At 40.8% G+C, this 25,534-nt stretch overlaps 1 protein-coding gene across 1 annotated transcript in view; it reads right to left on the bottom strand.

Annotated features, from left to right (window-relative positions):
• Nucleotides 1-19,487, bottom strand: part of PRSS12 (serine protease 12) — a 74,118-nt gene extending 54,631 nt beyond the window's left edge. The window contains exons 1-3 of the mRNA XM_012473059.3: nucleotides 18,968-19,487; nucleotides 4,886-5,024; nucleotides 15-193 (exon numbers count right to left, since the gene is read on the bottom strand). Coding sequence (XP_012328482.2) covers nucleotides 15-193; nucleotides 4,886-5,024; nucleotides 18,968-19,469 — 820 coding nt within the window. The 5' untranslated portion in view covers nucleotides 19,470-19,487. The remainder of the gene's footprint in view (nucleotides 1-14; nucleotides 194-4,885; nucleotides 5,025-18,967) is intronic.
• Nucleotides 19,488-25,534: the final 6,047 nt, after the last annotated feature.

The raw sequence follows: 25,534 nt of genomic DNA, 5'->3' as shown, positions 1-25,534 counted from the left end.
TTTTTTTTTTTTACCATGGGAAAAGCTACACATGACAGCAGCTGCCATCTTCTGAGGACACACCCCACCCTGCCAGATGTCTTTTTCACAAAGCAGTATATTTTCTTCATCTCCTCGGCAACGGACATTGCTCCAGTAAATGGGAATAAGGCCCAGTCCAGAAAACGGGGTTTGTTTTGCTATTCCTTTTCCTCTGAAAGTACAATGATCAATATTAGGTTTATCAAATGTAGGCAAAACTTTTTACCAAAACATTTGAAAAACAATGGAAGAAATCAACAAAGATGAATGTGGAAGAAAAGAAGAAAAAAGAGAAAAACACAATAGATTACATTAATTTCAAGGAAATTAAAACATCAGATCACAACGTGGGTTGATTTTACCTATGGAATTCTTTTCATCAATCTTGAATAACTACCTTATGTGCCTTTACCATCAATGACTGATTTACAAGAAAATAACCAAATACTGTAGATATAAAAAGTAAGGCTTTGTGCAAGAAGTGTGTCATGAGCTTCACTGAGGCTTGGACTCCAGTCTGGACTCACGCCAAGCTGCAAGTGACTCAAAGGCTTTAACTTCTAATGTGTCAAAAGAAAAATCTGGATGCTTGAAGATTCTTTCTGATTCTAACATTCTAGGCTAACATTTTCAAAATTATTATTAGTACATCTAACCACAATAGTACCAAGGAAGGCAATCCATTTTTAATTTTTTTTTTTTTTTAGAAAGAAAGAAAAAAAAGAATGAAGAAGAGGAAGAAAAAGGAAGAGAAAGAGAGAGAATGGGAGTATTGCTTTCTTGCCCAGGCTAGAATGCAATTTAGTAATGGGTATTGAAAACCACTTTTATACCAATAATTATACTTAATGATGTAGACAGGAAGGAATAAGGGAAGAAAATAACAAACAAGCAGCTAACCAATATTTCATTTAAACCTATGAAATGCTATGCGATTACTGAGGAGTGATTTACTTCCAATTATGTAGTCACTTTTGGAATAGGTGTGAGGTGGTAATGTATGTTTTGTATATTTGAAGTGGAGAGTTCTATAAATGTTTATTAAGTTTACTTGTTCCGGGTCTGAGTTCAAGTCCTGGATGTCCTTGTTAATTTTCTATCTCGTTGATCTATAGAATCGTTAGCTCTTCTTGTTACATTGATCCTTTTGCCATTATGTAATGTCCTTCTTTGCCTCTTTTGATCTTTGTTGCTTTAAAGTCTACTTTATCAGAGGCGAGAATTGCATCTCCTGCTTTTTGTTTATTTGTTTATTTTTATTCTCTGTTTGGATGGTAAATCTTCCTCCTCTTTGTTTTGAGTCTTTTTGTATTGTTGCATGTGAGATGGGTCTGGATGCAGCATACCGATGGGTTTTGGCTTTTTATCCAATTAGAATATATATAAGTTTAATACTGCCATTTGATGCTAGCTGGCTGTTTTGCCCATTAGTTGGTGTACATTTTTCATTATGTTAATGCTCTTTGCTTTTTGATATATTTTTGGAAAGGCTGATATTGGTTGTTCCTTTATATGTATAGTGCTTCTTTCAGAAGCTCTTGTAAAGCAGGTCTGGTGGTGGTGAAGTCTCTAAGTACTTGTTTGTTCGCAAAAGATTTAATTTTTCCTTCACTCATAAAGCTTAGTTTGGCTGGATATGAAATTCTGGGTTGAAAGTTCTTTTCTTTAAGGATATTAAATATTGGTCCCCACTCTTTTCTGGCTTGCAGGGTTTCTGCTGAGAGATCTGCTGTAAGTCTGATAGGTTTCCCTTTATGGGTAACCTGACCTTTCTCTCTGGCTGCCCTTAGTATTTTCTCCTTCATTTCAACCCTAATAAATCTGGCAATTATGTGCCTTGGGGTTGGTCTTCTTGAAAAATATCTTTGTGGTGTTCTCTGTATTACCTGGAGTTGAATATTACCCTGCCTTGCCAGGTTGGGAAAGTTTTCCTGAATGATATCCTGAAGAGTATTTTCCAACTTGGATTCATTCTCTTCATCACATTCAGGTACACCTATCAAACGTAAATTAGGTCTTTTCACATAGTCCCATATTTCCTGGAGACTTTGCTCATTCCTTTTTATCCTTTTTTCTCCAATCTTGTCTTCTCATTTCATTTCACTGAGCTGGTCCTCGACTTCTGATATCCTTTCTTCTGCTTGATCAATTCGACTGTTTAAACTTGTGCATACTTCGCGAAGTTCTTGTGTTTTTCAGCTCCATCAATTCACTTATATTCCTCTCTAAATTGTCCATTCTCGTTAGCATTTCGTCAAACCTTTTTTCAAGGTTCTTAGTTTCTTTGCATTGGGTTAGAACAAGTTCTTTTAATTCACGGAAGTTTCTTATCACCCACATTTTGAAGCCTGCTTCTGTTATTGGAACACACTCATTCTCCATTAAGCCTTGTTCCGTTACTGATGAGGAATTGCGATCCCCTGTAGAGGGAGAGGCACTCTGATTTTGAGTATTCTCTGCCTTTTTAGGCTGGTTTCTTCTCTTCATTATATAGTTATCCCTCTGTCGTCTTTGTAATTACCGACTTTCTAACTAGGTCTCTGAGCAGACGTCCAACTTGTTGATTCCCAGCGCTGACATCTGAGCAGTCCACTGCGCCGGCCAAAACAGCGGTGTTAAGATTGATGGTGCTTTTCTGCCCGGGAATCTCTGGACTCTGCACCTAGAACTGCTGTGCTAAGGTGCCAGCAAAACCGCCGCGCCGGCCACAAGAGTCGCCCTGGCGACCCTTGGGGCTCCTCTGCTGGGAATCTCCTAGTCCGTGAGCAACAAATATTCGTCTGAAAGTGTGGCGTCCTCTCGTTCTCTGCGCTTTCACTGGGAGCTACGTGCCCGAGCTGCTAGTGATCAGCCATCTTGGATCTCTCTCCCATTTATAATTTTTAAAACTTTACACAGTATATAGTATTTGCTAGCAAGACTTTGAAACCAATTAATAAAATAGCAACATGCATCTCTTTGCTAATACCAGCAGAGTATTTTAAACAAGAAAAAATGAAAATAATAGCATACAGATGGGCTCTGCTTTTAGCTCATCTAATCCACATATTTTTGGAAGTTACTTCTGCTGTGTATAAATGGGTATTAAATTTTAAAAAGATGAAATGCTTATCTGATTTACATGGTAATCTCTCCAATTGTCTCCACGCTGCAGCATTCCATCAACCAAACTGTAAACATCTGGGGTATATCTAAAATATAAATGTGTCTTCACAGCAATGAAGCTGAGTCTCCCTGGTTTTATTGTGCAATTCCTTTTTTTTTTAATGGACTACTGAGAAATAATAATATATAAGCAGTTGGATCAGCTTATCTGAAGTTTGTTTGCAGAATAATTGTTTACATACTTTCGTCAATCAAAAGACGAATAAACCACACAGTAGTTCACACCTCCACTATAGTGTTCTTGTTTCTTTGTATCTCATAGAAAATTTTACTCCTTTCTGATTTTCAGGGGTAATAAAAGCACATATAGGTATGTACATAAAGGAAGACATTGACATCAGCCTACAAATTTATCACATCTCTTGCCCCTCAAAGGAAAAAGCATGAAATCAACATTCTTTGTGACCTGCCCACCTGTCAATGTCTGTTTGCCAGACAAAGTATTCATGATAAAATCAGTAATTAACATTTCCCAGCACCATAACACTTTATAGGCTCGGACTTACTCCTTCTTTCATCCTGATTTATATCAACTTATTAAAATAATTCATTAACTTTAATTTACTATAATAACCCTATTTATTGCTGTAACAGCATCAAAAGTCTGAGCAAAATTTAGGCCTTCAAGTTTCGCCTCTACTCAATACTCATTCCTCACCTTCCCAGTGGAAGACAAAAGAAATCTGGTAAATTGAAGTTCTACTTCTTTATTTTGTGCCATCATATTAGCCATTACCACTCCGATTATTAATGCAAAATGCTTGTAAACTGCAAATATTTTTTCAGTTTTTTAGACTGCAATTTTTATAACAAAATATTTTCCATGCTTTCTAAAGATCTCTGGTGATAAAGACCAAGAAAAATATATGTTAAGTGCACTTAAAAAATATAAAGGAGATGCAAAAACAAAAATAAAATAAAATAAATAAAACCTGTTGTCCCAGAAAGAAGCCTTCTGCTCCTGGTGAAACTCTATGGCACAAGGAATAAAGATGCTGGGACTGATGAATTCAGTATACACTGACTTGTTTTAAAGATGGTGCCTAGGCTTACAGTGGAGCCAGTTCCCAGTCTGACAGCTCCTTAGCACAGCAGGACACTGCCAGAGCTGACAGAAGCTGCCAACTTCCACAGGACCTCAGCACCAAAATCTAAAGCCTGGGACATCACCACTTCCCCATCAAGGACAAGGGCACAGGAAAACATTGCCCCCTTCACACACAAATGGAATCTGTGGGTGGATAAAAGTAGAAAGGTAAAATCAAATGACAGCAACAACCTAAGGCTGTGCTCATTAATTATAGTTAGTAATTATAATAGAATAATTTAATTAATTGATTATAATTCTAAGAAATTATGATTCTTAGACTCAAATTCTAGTAATTTGAAAAGGCAAAACTTGCCTCAAGGCCTCTATATTTTGTTAAAGACAAAGACCAAAAGACGCTTTTAAATTTGCCCACTTAGTATTTGCCCATTTCCTAGCTCAGCCCAGGTAATTATGTGTGAAGTACATTTGCATGTGAGAGAATTCATTTCTTCCATTTGGGGCCCCTTCTTTATAGCTCTTTTGTGAAATGTGAGAAAGAGGAAAGTGGCAGTAAGAAAGGAAGATAGAAGCTTTACAAAGCAATAACGGGCACCCAGCATTATTCTCAGATTCTAGCAGACTGATCTGGTCAGGGATGGGCGCACTCACCCCAGCTGCAGCTGGTGACAAATGACTGATGCATCAGAATCATCCCAGTGGCTGCTACAGACAGTGCCCCAAACTCCATTTGCATATACTTCCACTGTGCCTTCAAACTCGTTTTTGCCGCCACGAAGTCGTACTGATCCTAAAGTGGAAAAGAATCCCAAAATCCTTTAACAGTAAATAATCATTGGAACATATTGAGCCAGTCCTAGGTCAACACGATTTTTAAACTTAAGTAGTAAGGGATCCAGGCAGAAGGATTTAGCCTCCACTGTGTGTGGCATGTGTTTCTTCCTTCAAGAGAGGATTTAGCAAGCTCCTTCCTTTTTTGTAATTAACATCCTGATATCAATGCTGATTATATTTTCTTTTTTAGTTAGGCAAACAGACAGTCCTATTATAATTTTTTTTATTCCATTATCTCTTCATCAAGAAACAACCACTGTAATCGTCCAAGGGGAAAAACTGGAAGAGTACGACTAACATCAGATCTTGTATCCCAAATACTAGATTACATCACATATGAAGTTCTTATCATTTATTACCCTCCTCTTCTCATGAGGTCATCAGTAAGAAACACAGAAACAAAATTAAGGGTTCTGAATATGAATTAGCTGTAATTAGCTGCGCTACACCTTCCTTCTATTTGATTTGTTCATCCACTATAGAAAAATAAAACGTGTTTTCCCTTTTTAAATTTCGGTTGTGGTCATTAAAATTTTGAAGATTATGTCCATAATTTCAAGAAGATATTCATTTTGAAAATATTGCCTAATGCTAGTCTTGGAAAAATAGCCACTAGGTAGGGTGTATAACTGAATGCCCTTGCAAACTCACCTCCTCTAAGATACCATATCTAAAGAGCTGTACCAAAGTCCACAATTTAAGTCATTCCTTTCAGTCTTTAAAAGAGCCAAAATTTAAATTCAAGTACCCTTGGGAAAGACAACATTTTGGTCTTATCCCTTAAGTGTGGATCGAGACCCTACATTCCTCACTGGGACTAGTTCCGGAGCAGGCACTGGGAGGCAGCAAGTGGGACAACTGAGCAGAGACGGAATTAACCTCAGATGGCTTAAGAATGGCATAAAATTATTTTAAAATCACCTACAATTACCTTTATTTAATAGGTAAGAAAATAAATTAATTTAAAAAATCAATCCTATCCAAAAAAATCTAGCATAATGTGCATATTTCAAAGTTATTATATACGGCTTCATAATAACTTCCAAAAATACTAGATTCCCAAATTATCCATTCATTTCTGCAGGCTTAGTCATTCACCATTATATTCCACATCATCATTATCCTATTAAAATGTAAACATTTGAGAAAAATATATTATATTTCTCATATATATACATAGTCTCATTTAATTCAAACAAAAGGCAATAATAAATGGAGGTAAACATTGTACAGCACTGCCAAATCCTGACTACTCGGGAACAAACAGGTCATGGGTCATTCATATGACAAATCATCTAAAACTCATTCATATATTCTAAACCTCCTTAATTCACACCCAGCAAGAGGAAGTCCTGCCTAGCCTGGTGAAGTGTGAACTACAGAATATTTTGAGGGAAGTATTTCTGAAGAGTTCAACTGATCTTTAAAGAATTTTTTTGTATCACAAAACTTCTTCTACAGAGGTCCACGTAATAATATGCACATCGCTAATAACCAGAAGTTTAAATAAAAGAATTCGTTTGTTGACCTTAAGCAAACTTTATTTGAATTGATATTTAATCTATTATCTCTTTACTAACTCCCCCCCTTAATTACCGAGTTACTCATGTCAAAAGGACTGGAAGAAAGTTCTAGTAATGAAAACAAAGGAAATTTGTACTTAGGCACATTAAGTGATCATAAGATTTAAAATAGTGCCTAAATCAAAAAGCTATCAAGAAATGATGCACACATAGAATCTAAATGATTGAGGCACTTAGAGGTGAGAAGGAGAAAATCCTGAGTAAAGTACAATTATGATCATAACAATATAATGGCAATGATAGAGCTGGAAATAGTTTCCAGGTCAACTATCAGCTGCACCATCATTTTCTCTAACGCTCCAAGCACACTGTGAAAGCCTGGATTCATTCAGCAGTATCTGCTATATGGCAAGAAATGTGCAGTGCTCATCCAATTTTCCTTTAACAAATGAATACAAATATTTACAATGTCAGTGACTAATGAATTCTCTGTTAGATTCCAGGCTCAGCCCGCCCTAACACATACCTTCCTGACAGTGCCCCCTGCTTGGTTTATCCTTTCCTAAGGGCCATAAAAGTGTCTATTCTGAAGAAACCAACTACCTAGAACTCCAAATAATTATTTATTAATTCTATAAAGTTCTCAATTCTTCTAATAACTATTTGAAACACGTTTTTTAAAAACACCATTAAAATATGCTCTAAAAGAGTAAAAGTTTGACCACATGATTCATTCTATTATAGGAGCCAAAAGAACTTTCTCTTTGCCCTCTGAGGGTTCACTGGCAAGAGGCATATTATTAGGATAAAAGGCATATAAATTGATTTGATCATAATTTTACGTGACATGGGAGCCTTCAGAATGAAGATTCAAAGGTACAGAGGATATTGCCCATTTTTATGTTTAGGTTTAACAAAGTACGGACAGCCATGTAGAAATACGATTGGACAAAAAGGGTAGGATCTAATCTTAATAGACTGAGTGGGGAAACCCAGTAAGGCTTTTTTTTGTTTTTTTTTTTCTGAGCTGGGACCAGGTGTGGCTGCACATGCCTGTAACCTTAGCACTTTCGGGAGCCTGAGGTGGGAGGATTGCTTGATCCCAGGAGATTAGCCTGCAGTGAGTCATGATCGTGCCACTGCACTCCAAGCCTGGGTGACAGAGAGAGACTTTGAGTCTAAAAACGGAAAACTGAGGTAGGTCTACCTCTCAGGCAGGCCACTTCAGGGTGAATGCAGACCTCACCCAGATCAGAACCCAGGCAGTCCATCACTTTCGATTTTTCTTGGCCTCTTTGAGTTTTGTTTTGCTGCTTTCTGGGTATGGAGAAGAACCCTGTCTGGAATGGGGGGGGTCTTATGACCAGTAATCAAACAAGGTAGGTCAGATAAATTTTTAAGGCCAGTCCTTACACAGAAAGCTGGGGCATGAGGGGAGTTGAGTAATATTTTTAGGTTTTATGGCTAATTATAGAAACAAGGGATTCTGGTGTCTATGGCCCACCTTGGAAAAGAAGAATTCTAGTTTCTTTCTTTTTTATTTTTTATTTTTTGAGACAGAGTCTCACTCTGTTGCCAGGCATCAGGCTAGAGTGCAGTGGCATGATCTCGGCTCACTGCAACCTCCGCCTCCCAGGTTCAAGCAATTCACCTGCCTCTGCCTCCCAAGTAGCTGGGACTACAGGCACGCACTACCACGCCCAGCTAATTTTTGTATTTTAGTAGAGACGAGGTTTCACCATGTTGGCCAGGATGGTCTCAATCTCTTAACCTTGTGATCTGCCTGCCTCGGCCTCCCAAAGTGCTGGGATTACAGGCGTGAGCCACCACGCCCGGCCTAAAATTCTAGTTTCTGTGGCTAATCTCAGGGGAAAATGAAGGGCCAGTGACAGGAAAGCAGGAAAAGATCAAAGGAAAATTTGTTCCTGACTCTGCTTCTGAGGCCTTCATTTGGGGATACCATTTTCTGAGATCCAACACTAGATACATTTAAGATAAGTAGTAGTTTTCATTTGTTTTTCGGCTTTATTTTGTTCTTGCTGCATTTATTCTCTTGGAAGAGCTGAGGCCAAGATCTTAAACACTATAACTTATTTCCTTCTAATTATGGATGAAGAAACTATAGTCCAAAGCAACTGAGCAGCTGCAGAGCCATGACCAACTATCTCCTAGTTCCCTGCCCTGATTAATGACCATCTACCTCCAAACCTAAGCAAAGACCCTGAAATACAATGAGCACCTTTCAAAACTTCAGCTACTACTTTATGTGTTATACCATGTTAATGTTCATTATCCTCCTTAAAATACGGCAATTAATCCACCAAATGTTATATGGAAATAAACCAACCAGGCAGAGAAGCATAAAGTAGCCTAAAGTTTCTGGACACCGTGGAATAGGAGAGGAGTGGCTTTCTGGTGCTCCTATAGTTAAGGCTGATCCTCCAGTAAAAGCTGATTTGTCCCACAGCTACACAAATTTGTGAGAGGACTATGAATGTGTGTGTATATACATTTGCACAAATATATAGGTACACAATTACACAATGGAGAAAGGGAAATAATCTTAGCTCAAAGAAATGTGCAAAGCTCAAATCTAACCAAGTAAACTAATTTCTATTGCTGTACCTACCACTAAAGTTATCTACGTAAATTGTAGACCAAATTCTTTGTTTGGCAAATATTGTTCAATTGTCGCACTTTTTTATTATTAAGAATTGAGCCCTTGCCTTCCTCCTACACTCTCCTACAGCAGCCAAGCATTCTTCGATACACCTTAGAGTTAGAGCTCTTGTCTCTGGACCACACCCCAGTGTGTGTGATCTAGGGCTGCACTGTCTTAAAGTCTCTCAAGAGCCACGTGCACAGAAAATATTCTATTCCACATATTTCTATTTTAAAATGTGTTAAGAATAATAATTTAAAGTTTCAGCAGAGATTTTAGGTCATTTATATTAAGCATTATAAACATGCAGACCAAACCAGTCATGGAAGAAAGTCTGGAATTGTACCACTATGCGTGATGGCATGTCATGGGGTGAAGGCCCCAGAGTTCCTAAAATGAACTGCTACCAAAAAAGAAAATGGTCGACAGTCTGCTGGTATTGTAACTATTTAAAGGCAAAATGTTCCAATGTACAACAATGTTCAGAATTCTACTCTCTTAATTCCTTCACAAAAATGTTTAACTGCTAAACATTTACAGTAAAATAGTTTACAATTATTTTCCTCCTAAGTACATAGGTCTCCAGTTTTATAAAGGAAAGAAAACATAAAAGGTTCGCGTAACAGAAATTTGCTTGATGGACAGCTTTGCTAGAAAACAGGAATTCCCCAAACGGAGGTCATTCAAGAAGAGTTCTCTTTAACCATCTTATCAGTTTCAATCAATACAGGTAAACTAGAAAAAGCTGACTGGATAAAAATTGCCTTCACAAGTCTCATTGGTTTTTGAGCTTTAAGATTTAAGACTAAGGCAAGGTACCGTGGCTCACACCTATAATCCCAGCACTTTGGGCAGCCAAGGCAGGAGGATGCTTGAGTCCCAGTGTTAGAGATTGGCCTAGCCAACATAGTGAGATGCTGACTCTACAAAAAAATTAAATTAAATTAAAAATTAGCTGGGCTTGGTGGCCCACATGTGTAGCCCCAGCTACTCAGGATACTAAGGTGGAAGGATTGCTTGCACCCAGGAGTTAAAGACTGCAGTGAGCTAGAATTGTGCTACTGCACTCCAGTCTAGGCGACAGAGCAAGACCCTGTCTCGATAATCAAAAAAACAAAAACAAAAACCAAACAACCTTCCTTTCCCCATACTCCATACATGAAGGAAGCCTAAAAGAAATGTGAGGAAAAGAACCAAATGGGTCAGCTATCTTCATTCTATATACCCAGCTCATTCCAAATTAAGCAAATGAAAAGATATGCCTGTTTAGCCTGGCTAACCTAGCAAGACCCCATCTCTACAAAAAGTTTAAAAATTAGCTGGACATGGTGGCCCAGGCCTGTAATCCCAGCAACTTGGGAGGCTGAGGCAAATGATCGCTCGAGCCCAGGCACCTGAGGTTACAGTGAGCTATGACTTGCCACTATACTCCAGCCTGAGCAACAAAGCAAGACCCAGTGGGGGGGAGAAAATGCATGCCTGCTTATTTAGTTAACCCCTCATTAAATGGTACTTACAAGTAGCATTCCTTAATTTAAAGAGAAAGAAATTACAGTAAAAACAAAGACCCACCCCAATAGTGTTTTCTGAATAAAATTAGTAATAAATACTTTTTAATCATTTAAAAAATCAGTTTGATAAAAGAGTAAAAAAAAAACTTCATCTTTTCACACAAATCCTTTCTCGTCTATTATTGAACTTTATAGAGCATAAAATGATTGACTTTAGTCATTTCTGTTGTTCTAGTGGAATAGAAAGAATGCATGCTGGCAATGTTCAGCTAGTGTTCAGATCCTTTACAAAAAGTATACTTAAAGCGTGAGTGATATAGAAATTTCAACTTATGACCTATTCAAAAGAACAGGAAAAAAAAAAAAAACACGACTTGTTGAACAATTTAGTACACATATTTGACATTAAGTTAAATATACTACTAAGTCTTATCCCTTTATATTTGATATAAAATATATTAAAAATTATAGTATCTGAAAACAACTGAATTGGGGGACTCTGTTGAATTTTTCAAGTACAGCAGGGGATGCTAGGTTAATTTTTATGTTATTTTATTTCTTCGCCCTTTTCAACAGTACTAAGTTATACTATTTTCATCTATAATTATATTTGCTCCTAAATTAAACCTACTATATCATTACTAAACAGTAGATTTCATTCAAGTCATCCCAGGTCAAAATGAAAGCAAATCATTTTTTAACATACAAGGCATTCCCCTGAACCAAGATCCAACTGAGCTATATTTGCTTCCATTAGTTCACATCTATAATTCATATTAATTCTTCATTTATTATTCATGTAGATAACTTAAATGCTGAGAAAAAAAATCAGTTGGTATAGTTCAAAATGAGAGTGCATCCTCTGAATTAGCAATTCTACCATTTACATTGTGCTTATTAGAAATTTATAAACCGTATAAATTATGCCTTAATTTAAAACATTATACAATACCAAACAAAAAAAGGAAGACTCTGTCCATGGTTAAGTTATAGTAGGCTAACAATATCTGCATATAACCCTAACAGAAAATTTCACAAATTGTCTGTCCCTAGACCATCTACATATAAACAAACGGTACAGATATTGCCATTTTATGGTATAGCACTGAGTGATGAAATTGAAACCAAACAATAATCTTCTTGTCTCCCAGATCATGTACTACAGGGAAGGTAATAAAAATGATTATTATTCTTCTGACACCTCAACCAGAGAGTGGCTGTTCTCAACCAGAGGATAAAGGTGAATTTCTGATTCATCTTTATAAATTCTGCACCTAGTGTGAACACAGTAAATGTTTAATGAATAAATGAAATCTATCCTTGCCCTGTTAGGAGAATCGGCATTACACTTTGTATCCCTTCTGCTGATCCTAATAAAAAGTACTGAGGCTAAATGTGCATGTGTGGCTTGTAGGGGGGTAAACACCATTACTTCAGTGTTTTGCATACAATAAATTTTTTATTAATATTGTTGCATTGATTTTTAAGAAGGAGGAAGGGAAGAGGAGACTACCCTGGAAAAGGAAGATGCTAAAGGGGCAAAAATAAACATTTCTTTATTTTCTAATGACAGCAGACCGACCATGTAGAATCAGTCTAAATCAATTTTTCATCTAATGCCTATTTACCGTGAAGCTAAGAAGAGAGGTTTCAAAAGACTGCTTTCTTTACAATTTAATTCAGGGGGAAAAAAAAAAACCCTACAAAATTAGAATTAAATCACATAATCATGTTTACTTAACAACTGAATTAAATTCCGTTTTCTCATCAGTTATGGAATTATTCATTTCAGAAATAAATGTGTCGTAATATTTGCCTGCAAATAGCATCTTAAGACAAGAAAATATGCTTTGTCAACCAAACCAGAGTCTAAATGTTATTCATCCAGATATGACTAAAAAATGAATGTAGCATTTCACAGCACTTTTTAGATTACTTACTTACTGTTATTTTTTAATTGCATTACATTTCCCAGATATAAGGACAAGTCCCAACTATTCTCCTTAGCAAACCTTTTTGCTTCTGATCAACAACTGGCTTGCTTCCTCCTTGCCAGTTGAATCCCCAAATGATTCAGAGGTTAAGCTAACTAACCTACATAATTATGGCAATTGTACATTCCTTTCCAAAGAGTGTCAGGAAAGAACATGTGATCCAGTCTGGGCCAATGAAATGTGGAAGTCTGTGGGGAAATTCCAGAAAAGTTTCCTTGTTTCAAAAGGACATTCCAGAAGAGGGGCCTTCTCTTTCTTCTGCAGGTTGTTCTGTCTCTAAGTGAAGCCTGGAATAACCACCAGCCTAAGAATAAAGGCCACGCTTAAGAGGATAGAGTAGCTAAGAAAGTTGCAGAGGAGCAGAGGTATAACGTGCTGGAGCCTGCCCATCAGATGGACTTCTTATAATAGGAACAATAAGCCTCCTTATTGTTTCAATTTTCTATTCTTTGCTATCAAAACCGTCCAAATCGATCCAAGCCACATGCATACGCAAATTAATGATTATCATATTTTCTTCCAAATCATCCAAAAGTATCTTTATTTTCACAGTCATAATGTATTATATATAAATTTTGTACCCATCTTTTCCCTAAACATTATCATAAACACTTTCCTATTATATATATACAATATTTACAATTATTACTTCAGTATCTGTATAATATCCATCAAATGCAGGTACTTGTGAGTAGTACCTTATTACTGAATATTTCAGTTTCTCAGTCATAAACCAAATTACTTTTACATAGGTTATCATATCACAGGGGTCCCCAACCCCTAGACTATGGACCGGTACAGGTTAGGAACTGGGCTGCCCAGGAGGAGGTGACTGGTGAGGGAGGTGAGCAAGTGAAGAAGCTTAATCTGTATTTACAGCCGCTCCCCATCGCTCACATTACCACCTGAGCTCTGCCTCTCATCAGATCAGCAGCAGCATCAGATTCTCCTAGGAGCTTGAACTCTATTGTGAACTGCACATGTGAGGGATCTAAGTTGCAGGCTTCTAATGCCTGATGAAACCATCCCCCAGGTCCATGGAAAAACTGCCTACCACAAAACTGGTCCCTGATGCCAGAAAGGTTGGGGACTGCTGTCTTAACACAGAGGTACACATGTATATACGCAAGCATGCACACACACACACAAGACAGTGACCACATAAGTATATATACATCCCTGGATAATAGCTCATAAAACGCAATAGTAACTGGATATCTTATTTTCTTCTCTAAAAAAAAAAAAATCTTCACACTAGTTACAAATCAGATAATGCCTCCAAATCTAAGTATTCGACATCTGCCTTAGTCTGAAAAGCATATTGAGCTCAATATTTAAAATCAACCAGGAAATGTATCAGATCTGGTGTTGCTAATACATGTTTTTCGGCACCTGCTACATAGAACCAAGATGAAGCACTTAAAATGGGTGAGGGACAGCTTTCAGCTAACTTTTTAATTAACATTCACTACAAACAACAGATGGACTTCAGTGAGTACGGCCTATAAACAATAGTACTTAGCCCACATGTCCTCTATCTCTATTTAAATCAAGAGATTTGGGGTGGGTAGGTGCACATGAACAGATGAACATGACATGACAGAAAGTCAGATCTATGACTTATCCTCTCCTCTAAAATCTCAATGATTAGAACTTTCTCATTTATTTAATCTGTTATACCGCTCAATCATTAGCCATGTATGGTTGCTTGGTAAAAACAGAGATTCTCAGCACAATGTCAAGCAAGTTGCCGAAGACGAGAAAAGTGACTACCCCTCCTAGGCAGGAAACACTAGTTTATTGCAAGCTATTGTATTTTGTTGTGTTTGTTTTGTTTTTGTTTTAGAGACAGGATCTCCCTCTGTTGCCCAAACTGGGGTGCAATATCATCATGACTATAGCTCACTGCAGCCTCCATTTCCTGGCCTCAAGTGATCCTCCTACCTCAGCCTCCTAAAGTGCCGGGATTTCAGGCATAAGCCACCATGCTGGGTCACAAACTATTGTTGAGGGAATCAGATGCCTGTTAATTCTTCCTGTAGAAATGTGAAAATAACCTGACTTACATTCAATTAATAACCATATTCTGGCCGGCCATGGTAGCTCACACCTGTAATTCCAGTATTCTGGGAAGCCAAGGCCAAAGGATCACTTGAGCCCAGGAGTTCAAGAACAGCCTAGGCAACATGGCAAAACTCCATCTCTACAAACAGTACAAAAGAAAAAGAAAAAAAAGTAGCTGTAGTCCCAGCTACTTCAGAGGATGAGGTGAGAGAATTGCTGGATCCCGGGAGGCAGAGGTTGCAGTGAGCTGAGATGACACCACTGCACTTTGTCTCAAACATAAAAATAAAATAACCATATTCCAGTGAACTAGTTCATTATTATCCTACACTAGTCAAAGGAAAAACCAGAGGTGCCATTTCTAAAACCACACAAAAAGTTACCATTGGCATACCCTATACCTACAGCCTAACAGAGTTGAGTCACAGAATGGTGGAACCAGCAAATCTATATCATCACCTACCACTGTGCTTTTTAGGTGGGTTCTAATGCCCTTCCATGTGTTCTGCCTGACTGTGACAGAGTTTTCAGCATCCAAATCACTTTGACTGCTCAATAGAAATGGCATGTTCCACTCCTGGGCCAGATTTGAGAATTACTCAGAGCCTCCTCGGCTACAGTCTAGGAATCTGCATTTTAACAAGTCCCTAGGTGATTCTAAATGCTCATAATGAAACTAGCTCCCTGGGCTGATTCAGGGTATTCCCATACCCAAAACGATTCTTTAGTATTAATTTGCAAGGTTCATAAAACAAGGGCCCAGGTATCGTGTTTCCTGCTCTCTGACATCTGAGCCACTGGAACATCCACGCCCAGCCCTGGCTCACCTGAGGTCCCCACCCTGCCCCTTCAACTTGGCTTCAATCAACACTTCACCATGGAGACACCAACTTCCTTATTTTTCTCGATGCAACTACATATGTGACTCTGGCCACCAGTTTATTTTTCGAAGGAGGGATCACATTACTATACATTGTTCTCTTTTTCTAGCCCTGGGATTTCTGTAAAGAAAAAAATATGCCAGGCAAGGTAGCTCACACCTGTAATCCCAGCACTTTGGGAGGCTGAAGTGGGCGGATCACTTGAGGTCAGGAGTTCGAGACCAGCCTGGCCAACACGGCGAAACCCCATCTCTATTAAAAATACAAAAAAATTAGCCGGGCATGGTGGCACTTGCCTATAATCCCAGCTACTTGGCAGGCTGAGGTAGGAGAATCGTTTGAACCCGGGAGGTAGAGGTTGCAGTGCACCAAGATTGCACCACTGTGCTCCAGCCCAGGTGACAGAGAGAGACCCCATCTCAAAAAAAGAAAAGAAAACAAAACAAAACAAAAAGATACTGGATATCTTTTAAGCATAAGAGACTGTAAATCATGTGCATTGGATCAAACATAATTCCCTTTCTTCCTGTTAGACTAGTCTATAAACTACAAAATGAGGATTACTAGACAACACAGATATTTCTACATGCATATATAAGTAAATAAATACAGCTAAATGAGCTGTGAAGTACAAATATACCTATCTAACTCTATTTTCTCCTGCACTCCTCATAATATATCTTCAGGTGTTTTCATCAGTAAAATGCAGGAACTCACTCATAAGATTGCTACAAGAATGAAATGAGGCCGGGCACAGTGGCTCACGCCTGTAATCCCAGCACGTTGGAAGGTGGGGGTGAGTGGATCACCTGAGGTCAGGAGTTCAAGACCAGCCTGGCCAACATGGTAAAACCCCATCTCTACTAAAAATACAAAAATTATCCAGGCATGGTGGCAGACGCCTGTAATGCCAGCTACTCAAGAGACTGAGGCAGGAGAATTGCTTGAAGCAGGGAGGAAGAGGCTGCAGTGAGCTGAGATTGCACCACTGGGTGACAGAGGGAGCTCTGTCAAAAAAAAAATGAAGTGAGAAAATGCCCATAAAATGTTTAGTCCAGCATCTAACACAGAAGGAATGTGCCTAAGTCCTAACTGATATGATCAGGCCAGGGTGTTTTGCATACATGCTCAGTGCTGCAAAGGTCTTTTAAATTAATTTACTCAAAACCTGCTTTTCTCGTGAGGAAACCAAAGCGCTAAGAGTTAAGAGTCTTACCCAACAATGCACAGCTACTGGCACAGCCAAAGCAGACACCAGCGTTTTCTAAAGCATAAGTCAATATTTTTTACACCATTCCATGATACTTTCATTCACACCCCTAATTGAAATGTAGGACCAAGAGAGCCATAAGGTTCAGAATATGCCAGTCATCTCAAAGCTATGGGTTATGCCCAAGTAGACCTGGAGGAGTAAATGACAGAATGAAATTGAGTCTGAAAGTAATTCAATTATTACACAGCTGATTGTTTTCCTATTTTTCATGGTGGTAGAGAGGGCGTTTATCTCCCATCTTGAGTGGTTTCTTTTGTTTCTCTTTTGTTCTATCACTTTACTCCAGGAAGTACAAACAACTATTATGCAGTATTTGGGGTTTTGTCTGGTGAGTTAGCTACGCACATAAAGGCATTGAAAAGATTTACATTTCTATTTGACTAAAGTGGGCGAAGTGGCAGGAAATCCAAGGACAAGTTACTCTCCATGTTTGAAATATAAATCTGGAAGTGTTATGTCAGAAAGAGAGCAATAGATCACTATGATTTTTTTAACTTTAAATTCCTTTTCTTGAGTCTGTGCTTACGTACTTAAAGAGAAGTTGTATATTCTCACCTACACATTCATTCTCTAATAATTCTCCTCTCTGATCTATTTATAAAACTAAGAATAATATGCAGATGAAAAAATCAGTGCTTGCAAAACGTAAGATTTTACTATAAATAATCTCTTATAGTGAATAACGAGACAATACTAGCACCCTTTGTTTGACATCACTTCAAATTTTTTATAGCCACATTGGCATTCTGTTCATGAAACACAAGTAAAGCGATGCCTTCATTCCCGGGGATGATTGATCTTAACCTTCCTAACACTTTTCCTTAACTCAAAGCACTAATGCAATGCAAGGCACTGATAAATAAAATTTCTCCAGAAAATGAATGGCATTGTGACATCTAATCTCCAAGTTACCTCCAAACAGTATGAAGTACAACATGATTCAGGATCTCAATTCAGGAAACCCTTGCCCCACAGTGTGAATGGAAAGCTGCCAAAAATATTTTGTTGAAAAGAAATTCAAACTTCGGAGGATATGAAGTTTTTCTTCCCCAGTTTTTAAAGAAAAAAAAAAACTAACTTCAATAAAATCCCAACAACTCAAAATGAAGCAATGTTCAAAGCTGGATTATTCATTTACATTGAACTTATGACTGTGATGCTGTTATTACCACAAACCTAAAACATTTTGCCACCTTTATCTCATGATGTTACCTACTAATCCTGATTTTCCACACATAACACATAAAGCTAAGTAATAGCTCTTGAAAGCTGTGTATGACTATATGGAGTTGCTACTTCACCAAGATAGTATCCCTGTCTCCTTTCCCTTTTTTTTCCAGTCACTAATGATATTTACCATACTGTGTTTAAATATGAGTCAGCCATATGTAAATATGGCTGATTTGGGTCACATAATTTTGCCATACATTTTAAAATACAGGTCAACAGTGAGATTAAGGCAAAAATTTTACCACATTTTTCCAAATCGGAGTCTAAAGAAAGGAGGGAAGGTTATTTGGTTGTCAGGTTAGATGTAACATTTCCCTTTCCAGAAAAAGTAATTAGGAACTTGCTCTGCTCCTATGCTTCTTTAATGTAAATATGGTAACACTCTCAACGTAAGCTAATCTAGAGAACAGACGCCCAAAGCACACTGTCACCCAATACACGAGTGTGCGCGCGCGCGCGCACACACACACACACACACACGAGTGGCCAGAGGACAAAGCAGATCCAGAAACCCAGCGCTCAGCACCTGGCATGGAAACTGTCACCCCTGACAACCTTCACACAAGCACACCTGGCTGGCTTAGATTTGCAGCACCAGTACACCTTACTGGTAACCCAGCTGCAGCCCACCATCACACTCCGCAATGCAAACCCACAACCGCACACCCCGTCACTCTCTCCAGGAGACCCGTACGCCGGCCCCAAGCCTCTCTGGCTCCGGGCCCATTCGGAGTTGCCGCGGCCGCCCCGACGCCACTCACCGTGTCTGCAGTCGCAGTAGCCCCAGTCCACCTTGCCGCGGGCGTCTCCGTAGAAGCACCAGGGTCTGCCCGCGCTGTCGGAGCTCCGACAAAAGTTGTGGCGCTTCCCTCGCAGCTGAGCCCAGCCCGCCGGGGACGACCGCTCCAGGGAGGGTGGCACCTCTGCCCACCGCAGACACGGGGCGCCGAAGTCCGTCACGCTGACCCACGGCTCGCCGGCGGGGCAGCCCCGGGGGTGCGGCCCGGGCGTGTGCCCCGCCTGGAGGGCGCGCGGGCGCAGGGCAGGGAGCGCCCTCGGGGGGCGCGGGAAGCGCGGGAGAGGCGGCAGCGGGCGCGTCCTCCGGGGCCGCTGCTCCGTGGGAAAGTAATGAGGGTACTGCGGGCCCAGAGGGGGCGAATGGCGGTGGCGGTGGTGGAGGGAATCATTGAGGACAGACTCAAAGCCGACCACTTCGGGGAGCGCCCCGAACACCAGGGCCAGCGCGAAGCGGGCGAGCCTCATGGTACCAGCGCCGGGGTCTGGTCCATGCTCGCCAGCTTCTCAGGCTAGGAGCAGAGAAGAGGAGGGGGCGGGGGCGGGGCTGCCGCGTCCCCCGAATCCCCCAGCCTCCTCCCGCCCCCGCACGCGGACCGCCTTCACCTCCCCACCTCGCCTCCCCCTGCTGGTGTCCTGCCGCGCCTCGGCTCCCGTCCTCAGGCAGCGGCCGCGGGCGGCGGAATCTGGAGCTCAGCGGAGCCCCGGCCGGCGGAGAGGGCGGAGAAAGGGAAGGTGCTGACCGCTGCGGGAAGTGGTAGGGCCTGAGCCCCAGGTAGCGGCGCAGGCACGAGCCCAGGAACTCTGCCCCCTGGGGGCGGGCGCCGGCCGCGCAGGCTGCTCCGGACCTCCGCTCGGCCCCTGCCCGACCCTCCGCTGTCCGCCCGCGCGGCACTGCCTGCCAGCTGCAGGGGCCGAGCCCGAGGGTGCCCGCGCGGGGCACGGTCTTGGCTGACCCTTGCCAGCATGCGGCACCAGCCCAGCGTTGGCGGCTCCCAAGTCTGGCACCGGCCCCTACGGTATTCTCTCCTCCACCCTCGTCGTCCCGTATCTTGTTTCCTCTGTTTTGAAATCTTTAGCAAAGTGTGAATGGATTTAGATACAGCTCTCCCCTCACAACTCCCAGGATAAAAGTTACCAAAGCCCACGAGGAATGTTAAAGCCATTTCACTAAACTGTAAGCTCTTCAAGGACAAGACCACGTTTTATTCAGCTTGATATCCCCGAGCTTAACACCGTGCCCCAATCAACATTTGCTGAAATTAAATTCCTGAACCGACTCAGGGAAAGGAGCTTGAGCCTTTCTGCTTCCTGCCTCCCACTTTCCAGCCGGTGCCCTGGACACCACCAGTTGTTTGGTTATTATTGGGATTCAGTGAGGCTCTCTTAATACCAAATTTCCTCTCTAACCAGAGAAGACTTCATCCGTCCCGGTCTCCATCCTATCCAAAAAATCCATCCCCGAACACCTGCCTCGGTTTTTGCAGGGCAAGGGACTTCACTTAAGCCTATCATTTGCCTCTCCAGAGTGGACTCTGCCTGCTGGCGATTTTGAAGCTTCACTGTCGGCTCGACCTAGCTCAGTGGGGCCCTTTCAACACTCCCCCGACTCCCGCAGGCTCCAAAAAAATGTTGGCTTAGAATTTAAAAAAAAAAAAAAAAATCACTGGAGCTGGATGTTTTAGCATTTTTCCCTTTCAGTTGTTTCTGACTATGCCACCAAAGTTAAATAAGGAAAAGGAAGCCCGTAAAGAAGGTAACATTTTTTTTTTCTGGCCTGGTCATGTTTCATTGTGAGAGAGCTGTCTCATAATATAATGTACTCTGAAGAAAAATTGAACAAAATTCAGATGTTTATTGTTAAAACCTAGGGTTCAATTAGGAACTGAATTAATTCCCTTCTAGCTTTAAATAAGCCACCTTCAGCCCGGCGAGGTGGAGGCTTACACCTATAATCCCAGCACTTTGGGAGGCCGAGGCAGGCAGATCACATGAGGCCAGGAGTTGGAGACCAGCATCGCCAACATGATGAAACTCCGTCTTCACTAAAAATACAAAACTTAGCCAGGAGTGGCGGCGCGCGCCTGTAATTCCAGCTACTAGGGCAGCTGAGGCACGAGAATCGCTTGAACCCAGGAGGCAGAGGTTGCAATGAGCCGACTTCGTGCCGCTGTACTCCAGCCTGGGAGACAGAGGGAGATCTTGTCACAATTTAAAAAAAAAAAAAAAAAAAAAAAATTGGCTGAGAACGGTGGCTCACGTCTGTAATCCCAGCACTTTGGGAGGCCGAGGCAGGCGGATCACAAAGTCAAGAGATCGAGACCATCCTTGCCAACATGGTGAAACCCCAACTCGACTAAAATACAAAAATTAGCTGGGCGTGGTGGTGAGCACCTGTAGTCCCAGCTACTTGGGAGCCTAAGGCAGGAGAACTGCTTGAACCCGGGAGGCGGAGGTTGCAGTGAGCCGAGATCGCGCCACTGCACTCTAGCCTGGTGCCTAGTGACAGAGCGAGACTCTGTCTCAAAAAAAAAAAAGAAAAAAACCATCTTTATTTTTTGTGGGTCATTTTTTGTTTCACTCTTATTAATGAAATATTTGATTTTACTTCAGAGAGAATGGGTTAAAAGAAATGATATTAAGAGTCCAGTGATGTGTCGTGCGTGGTGGCTCATGCCTATAATCCCAGCACTTTGGGAGGCCGAGGCGGGTGGATCACCTGAGGTCAGGAGATTGAGACAAGCCTGGTCAACATGGTGAAACCCATCTCTACTAAAAATACAAAATTAGCTGGGCGTGGTGGTGGGCACCTGTAATCCCAGCTACTTGGGAGGCTGAGGCAGAGAATTGCTTGAACCCGGGAGTTGGAGGTTGCAGTGAGCCTAGATCGTGCCACTGCACTCCGGAATGGGAGGCAGAACAAGACTTCATCTCAGGAAAAAAAAAAAAAGAAAAAAAAGTCCAGGGATATATTTGTCAAATCTTTATTCAAGACGTTTTTATTCCAGATGTTATTACTCCTTTTTTTTAAAAAAAAAACTAATAGTTTTCTGGCTCCAAAAGCATAGTTAAAACTATACTTGTGGAAGACAATGAAAGATAAAACACACATCTGGGGTCAACTATTTGTTTATTTTAGTAAGGGTTGACAGAGCTCACCGATCACAGATTTTTGAAATAATAGGTGACAGTTCTATCAAGGTCAGCCCTTTTTCTTTCTGACTGTCTCTTCCTCCTTAGGCTACACCCCTGATGGCCCAGGGAAGGCTCATTTTAGGACTGAGCGGTGGCTGTTTGGACACTGCTCCCCTCCCTTCCCACATGACTCCTACAATCATTGCTTCCATGCTTTCTCGGCGCCCGGAGGCAGACCCAGTCTCCATGCATCTACATACCTTGCCGACAGGAAAATAATGAGAGGGAAATGAATAAAACAGAGGATCATTAGATCTGAGCTCCAGAGAGGAGCATAGCTTCGGGCAGTCTGGCTTCTCCTCCACTTCCCTGTACTCCGAGGCCTCCTAACATTTAACAGATTATACAGTTGACATACACAAAGTGGAGTTACCCACAGAAAATTCCACATCCGATTTCATCATTTAAGTTTTAAAATACTTTTCTTAGAAAATATAAGGGCATTTATGTAATTATGATTTGAGGGCCTCAGCTTGGGTTTTCTGTTTGACAGGCAAAGTGTGTCTTAAATAGCTCTGTTGTTGACATATTAGTCGTCTGCTCTGCTGATATTTTCTCTTTCTTCTTTCATTCCTCCTTGCTGCTACCAACATACAGATGTTTAGAATTTCCAATTCCCAATTCAATCGCTGAAATGCATTTCTCCTTCTTCTACCTGTCACATCACAGTGTGTGTGGAATTGGGGGGAATTGAGAGTACATGGCTTTGTAGGAAGAAATCTTTTCCTTTTTTTTAAGACAGAGTCTTGCTCTGTCGCCAGGCAGGAGTGCAGTGGTGCGATCTTGGCTCACTGCAACCTCCGCCTCCCAGGTTCAAGCGATTCTTCTGCCTCAGCCTCCCGAGTAGCTGGGACTACAGGCACGCACCACCACGCCCAGCCAATTTATTTATTTATTTATTTTTAGTAGAGACAGAGTTTTACCATACTGGCCAGGATGATCTTGATCTCTTGACCTTGTGATCCGCCTGCCTCGGCCTCTCAAAGGGCTGGGATTACAGGCATGAGCCACCATGCCCCACCAAAACCCCTTCCTTCTACCTCTGTTAAGGCACTGCTTAGTCAAAGCTCCCTCCCAGGATTCTCATCACCCTCTCTATTATAGATAACAATGCCAAAGGGAAGAGGAGGCAATTCCATCTTGTTACAACTGTAAAAATCCTGGTCATGCGCAGTGAAGTAAGCCCGTAATTCCAGCACCTTGGGAGGCCAAGGTGGGAGGATTACTTGAGCCCAGGAGTTCAATACCAGCCTGGGAAACATAGTGGGATTTCGTTTCTCTAAAAAAAAATTTTTTTTAATTACAAGGAGGCTGAAGCAGGAGAACTCCTTGAACCCAGGAGATTGAGGTTGCAGTGAGATGTGATCACGGCACTACACTCCAGCTTGGTTAACAGAGTGAGACCCTGCTTCAGGAAAAAAAAAAAAAAAAAATCCAAAGCTGATCTTCTGCCTTCCCTTCTTTTCAGCAGCAACAAAGGAGCAAGGAAAGGGACAAAAAGAAACACGTGACATCTTGCAGGCACTCCTCATCACAACACTTGGAAGTCCCAGGGAGGCCCCGATAATGGGACTCTCGCCTCTGTCACCTCAGATTTCATCAGTCCTCTGTCATTGATTTGGGACCCAAGAATTCAGCTCTCCTTTGCTGTGCAGCCTATTCTGGTAGGGCCTAGATCCAGAACCACAACTGGAAACCTAGGGAAATGAAGGGAAGAGTCTTCCTGCACACACAACAGCAGGGAAGGTGGGCAGTCTTGGGGATGGGGGTATGGGACACATTCATCTGCTTATCTGTACTTCCCCACGGCAACTATGTTATATAGGAACATCTGGTTTTGTGGTAGTTTAGGGGATCATCTTACTTCATATAAGTCATGGGCTGAATAGCTCTTGTGTAGTTTGATTTGGGAACATAGCCGATATGTATATTATTTTTACAGAGTTCCAAAAACCAATATACAAAATAACTTTTGGAAAAGGCCCATTTACAATTTAGATATTGCCTGTATTTGGAAAAGCTAAGAACTTTTAAACAGATGGTATAAGAACAGTATTTACTTTGACAATTCCGATGGCAAAAAAAAATTGTCAAAAGAACACTGAGCATTGCTCTTTCACAACAAAGGAAAAAAAGTCAAATAATATGAGGGACTGTAGGAGACTGAAAATTATAGAATATTGTCCAGCCTATAGAGAGGTGAAAAGACAATTAGATGACAATATTTTATGTAAAATTCAAAAAGAAGAGAAACATCCAGAAAATAAATGATGAATTGTCAAATGAATGGTACAATGCTTTGTGGTCAGAAGTCCCTGTTAGCAGGCAGTCTCTGGCAGTACAGGGAAAGTCTCTACTTCTACCTTGTATTAGTCACATTCTTCTCTGCCCTCCCCAAACTATGAAGACATCTGAAGGCCAATTATTGTAACAGTAGTACCATAAGAGTCATTTGGTCTTGATTTTTCTCATGGTTTAAGGTTGAATTTCATAAAACAGAACAAAATGTTTTTTAAGTTTGAATTGATTTTTTAAATTCACCTAAACTTGGTATAATTTCTATACAGAAATTTTCTGCAGGCTGATATTCAGAATTACCCAAATTATATATTCTAATAGGTAAGGAATATGTGTGGTGTGCGTATGTATGTGTGTGTGTGTGCCTCACACTCTCTCTATATATGGTTCCTAAACTTGGTTACTTTAACCTTGGCATCAAACCTGTACTTGATCTGCACGCTAATCAGTAGGAACATCAGACCAGTTTCCTTACCTCCTAAGCCCAAGGCTCCTTATCTGTCACTGAAAAAGAGGCAGTGACAGTACTTGCATGCTAGATCTCTTAGGGGTAACTGAGATAATGCATGTAAACTGTTGAACAGAGTACTCCATATCATATGGCAGAATAGTATCAGTAACTGCAGTGAAAATCTACATCAGTGATGCAGGAAATTTGTCCAGATTTCCTTCCCCATCATGTTCTGCCTCTTACTGCACCTCAGCAATTTCCCCTTTAAGATTGACAAGCAGTCATGAGGCTGCTCTAGCTCTGCTCACTTGAGTGTTTGTTCTCTCTCTTTGTTCTCTCTTCCTCTCCACAAGTTTTGTCCCTGAAAGGCAATGAAATACTAAGTATCTCAAGTTAAAACACTTTTCCAGAGGAGTTTGCCTAAGTATAATGAGTGATTTTCAAATCCCTCAGCCTTCTAGTTGCGAGTGGGCTGTGATCACATAGGAAAAGAGTAAACAGATTGAAAGAAACACAACACCAGAACTGCTTGCCAATTATCTGGGAATCACAGAATCTTAGTGTTGAAAGGGCTTAAAGCTCCAACTTT

This window comes from Aotus nancymaae, unplaced genomic scaffold, assembly GCF_030222135.1.
Source record: "Aotus nancymaae isolate 86718 unplaced genomic scaffold, 86718_ANA_hifiasm-v0.15.2.pri h1tg000033l, whole genome shotgun sequence".
NCBI classification, from domain to species: Eukaryota; Metazoa; Chordata; class Mammalia; order Primates; family Aotidae; genus Aotus; species Aotus nancymaae.
The sequence above is the reverse complement of the archived record's forward strand: the minus strand, read 5'-3'. Positions and strand labels throughout refer to the sequence as shown.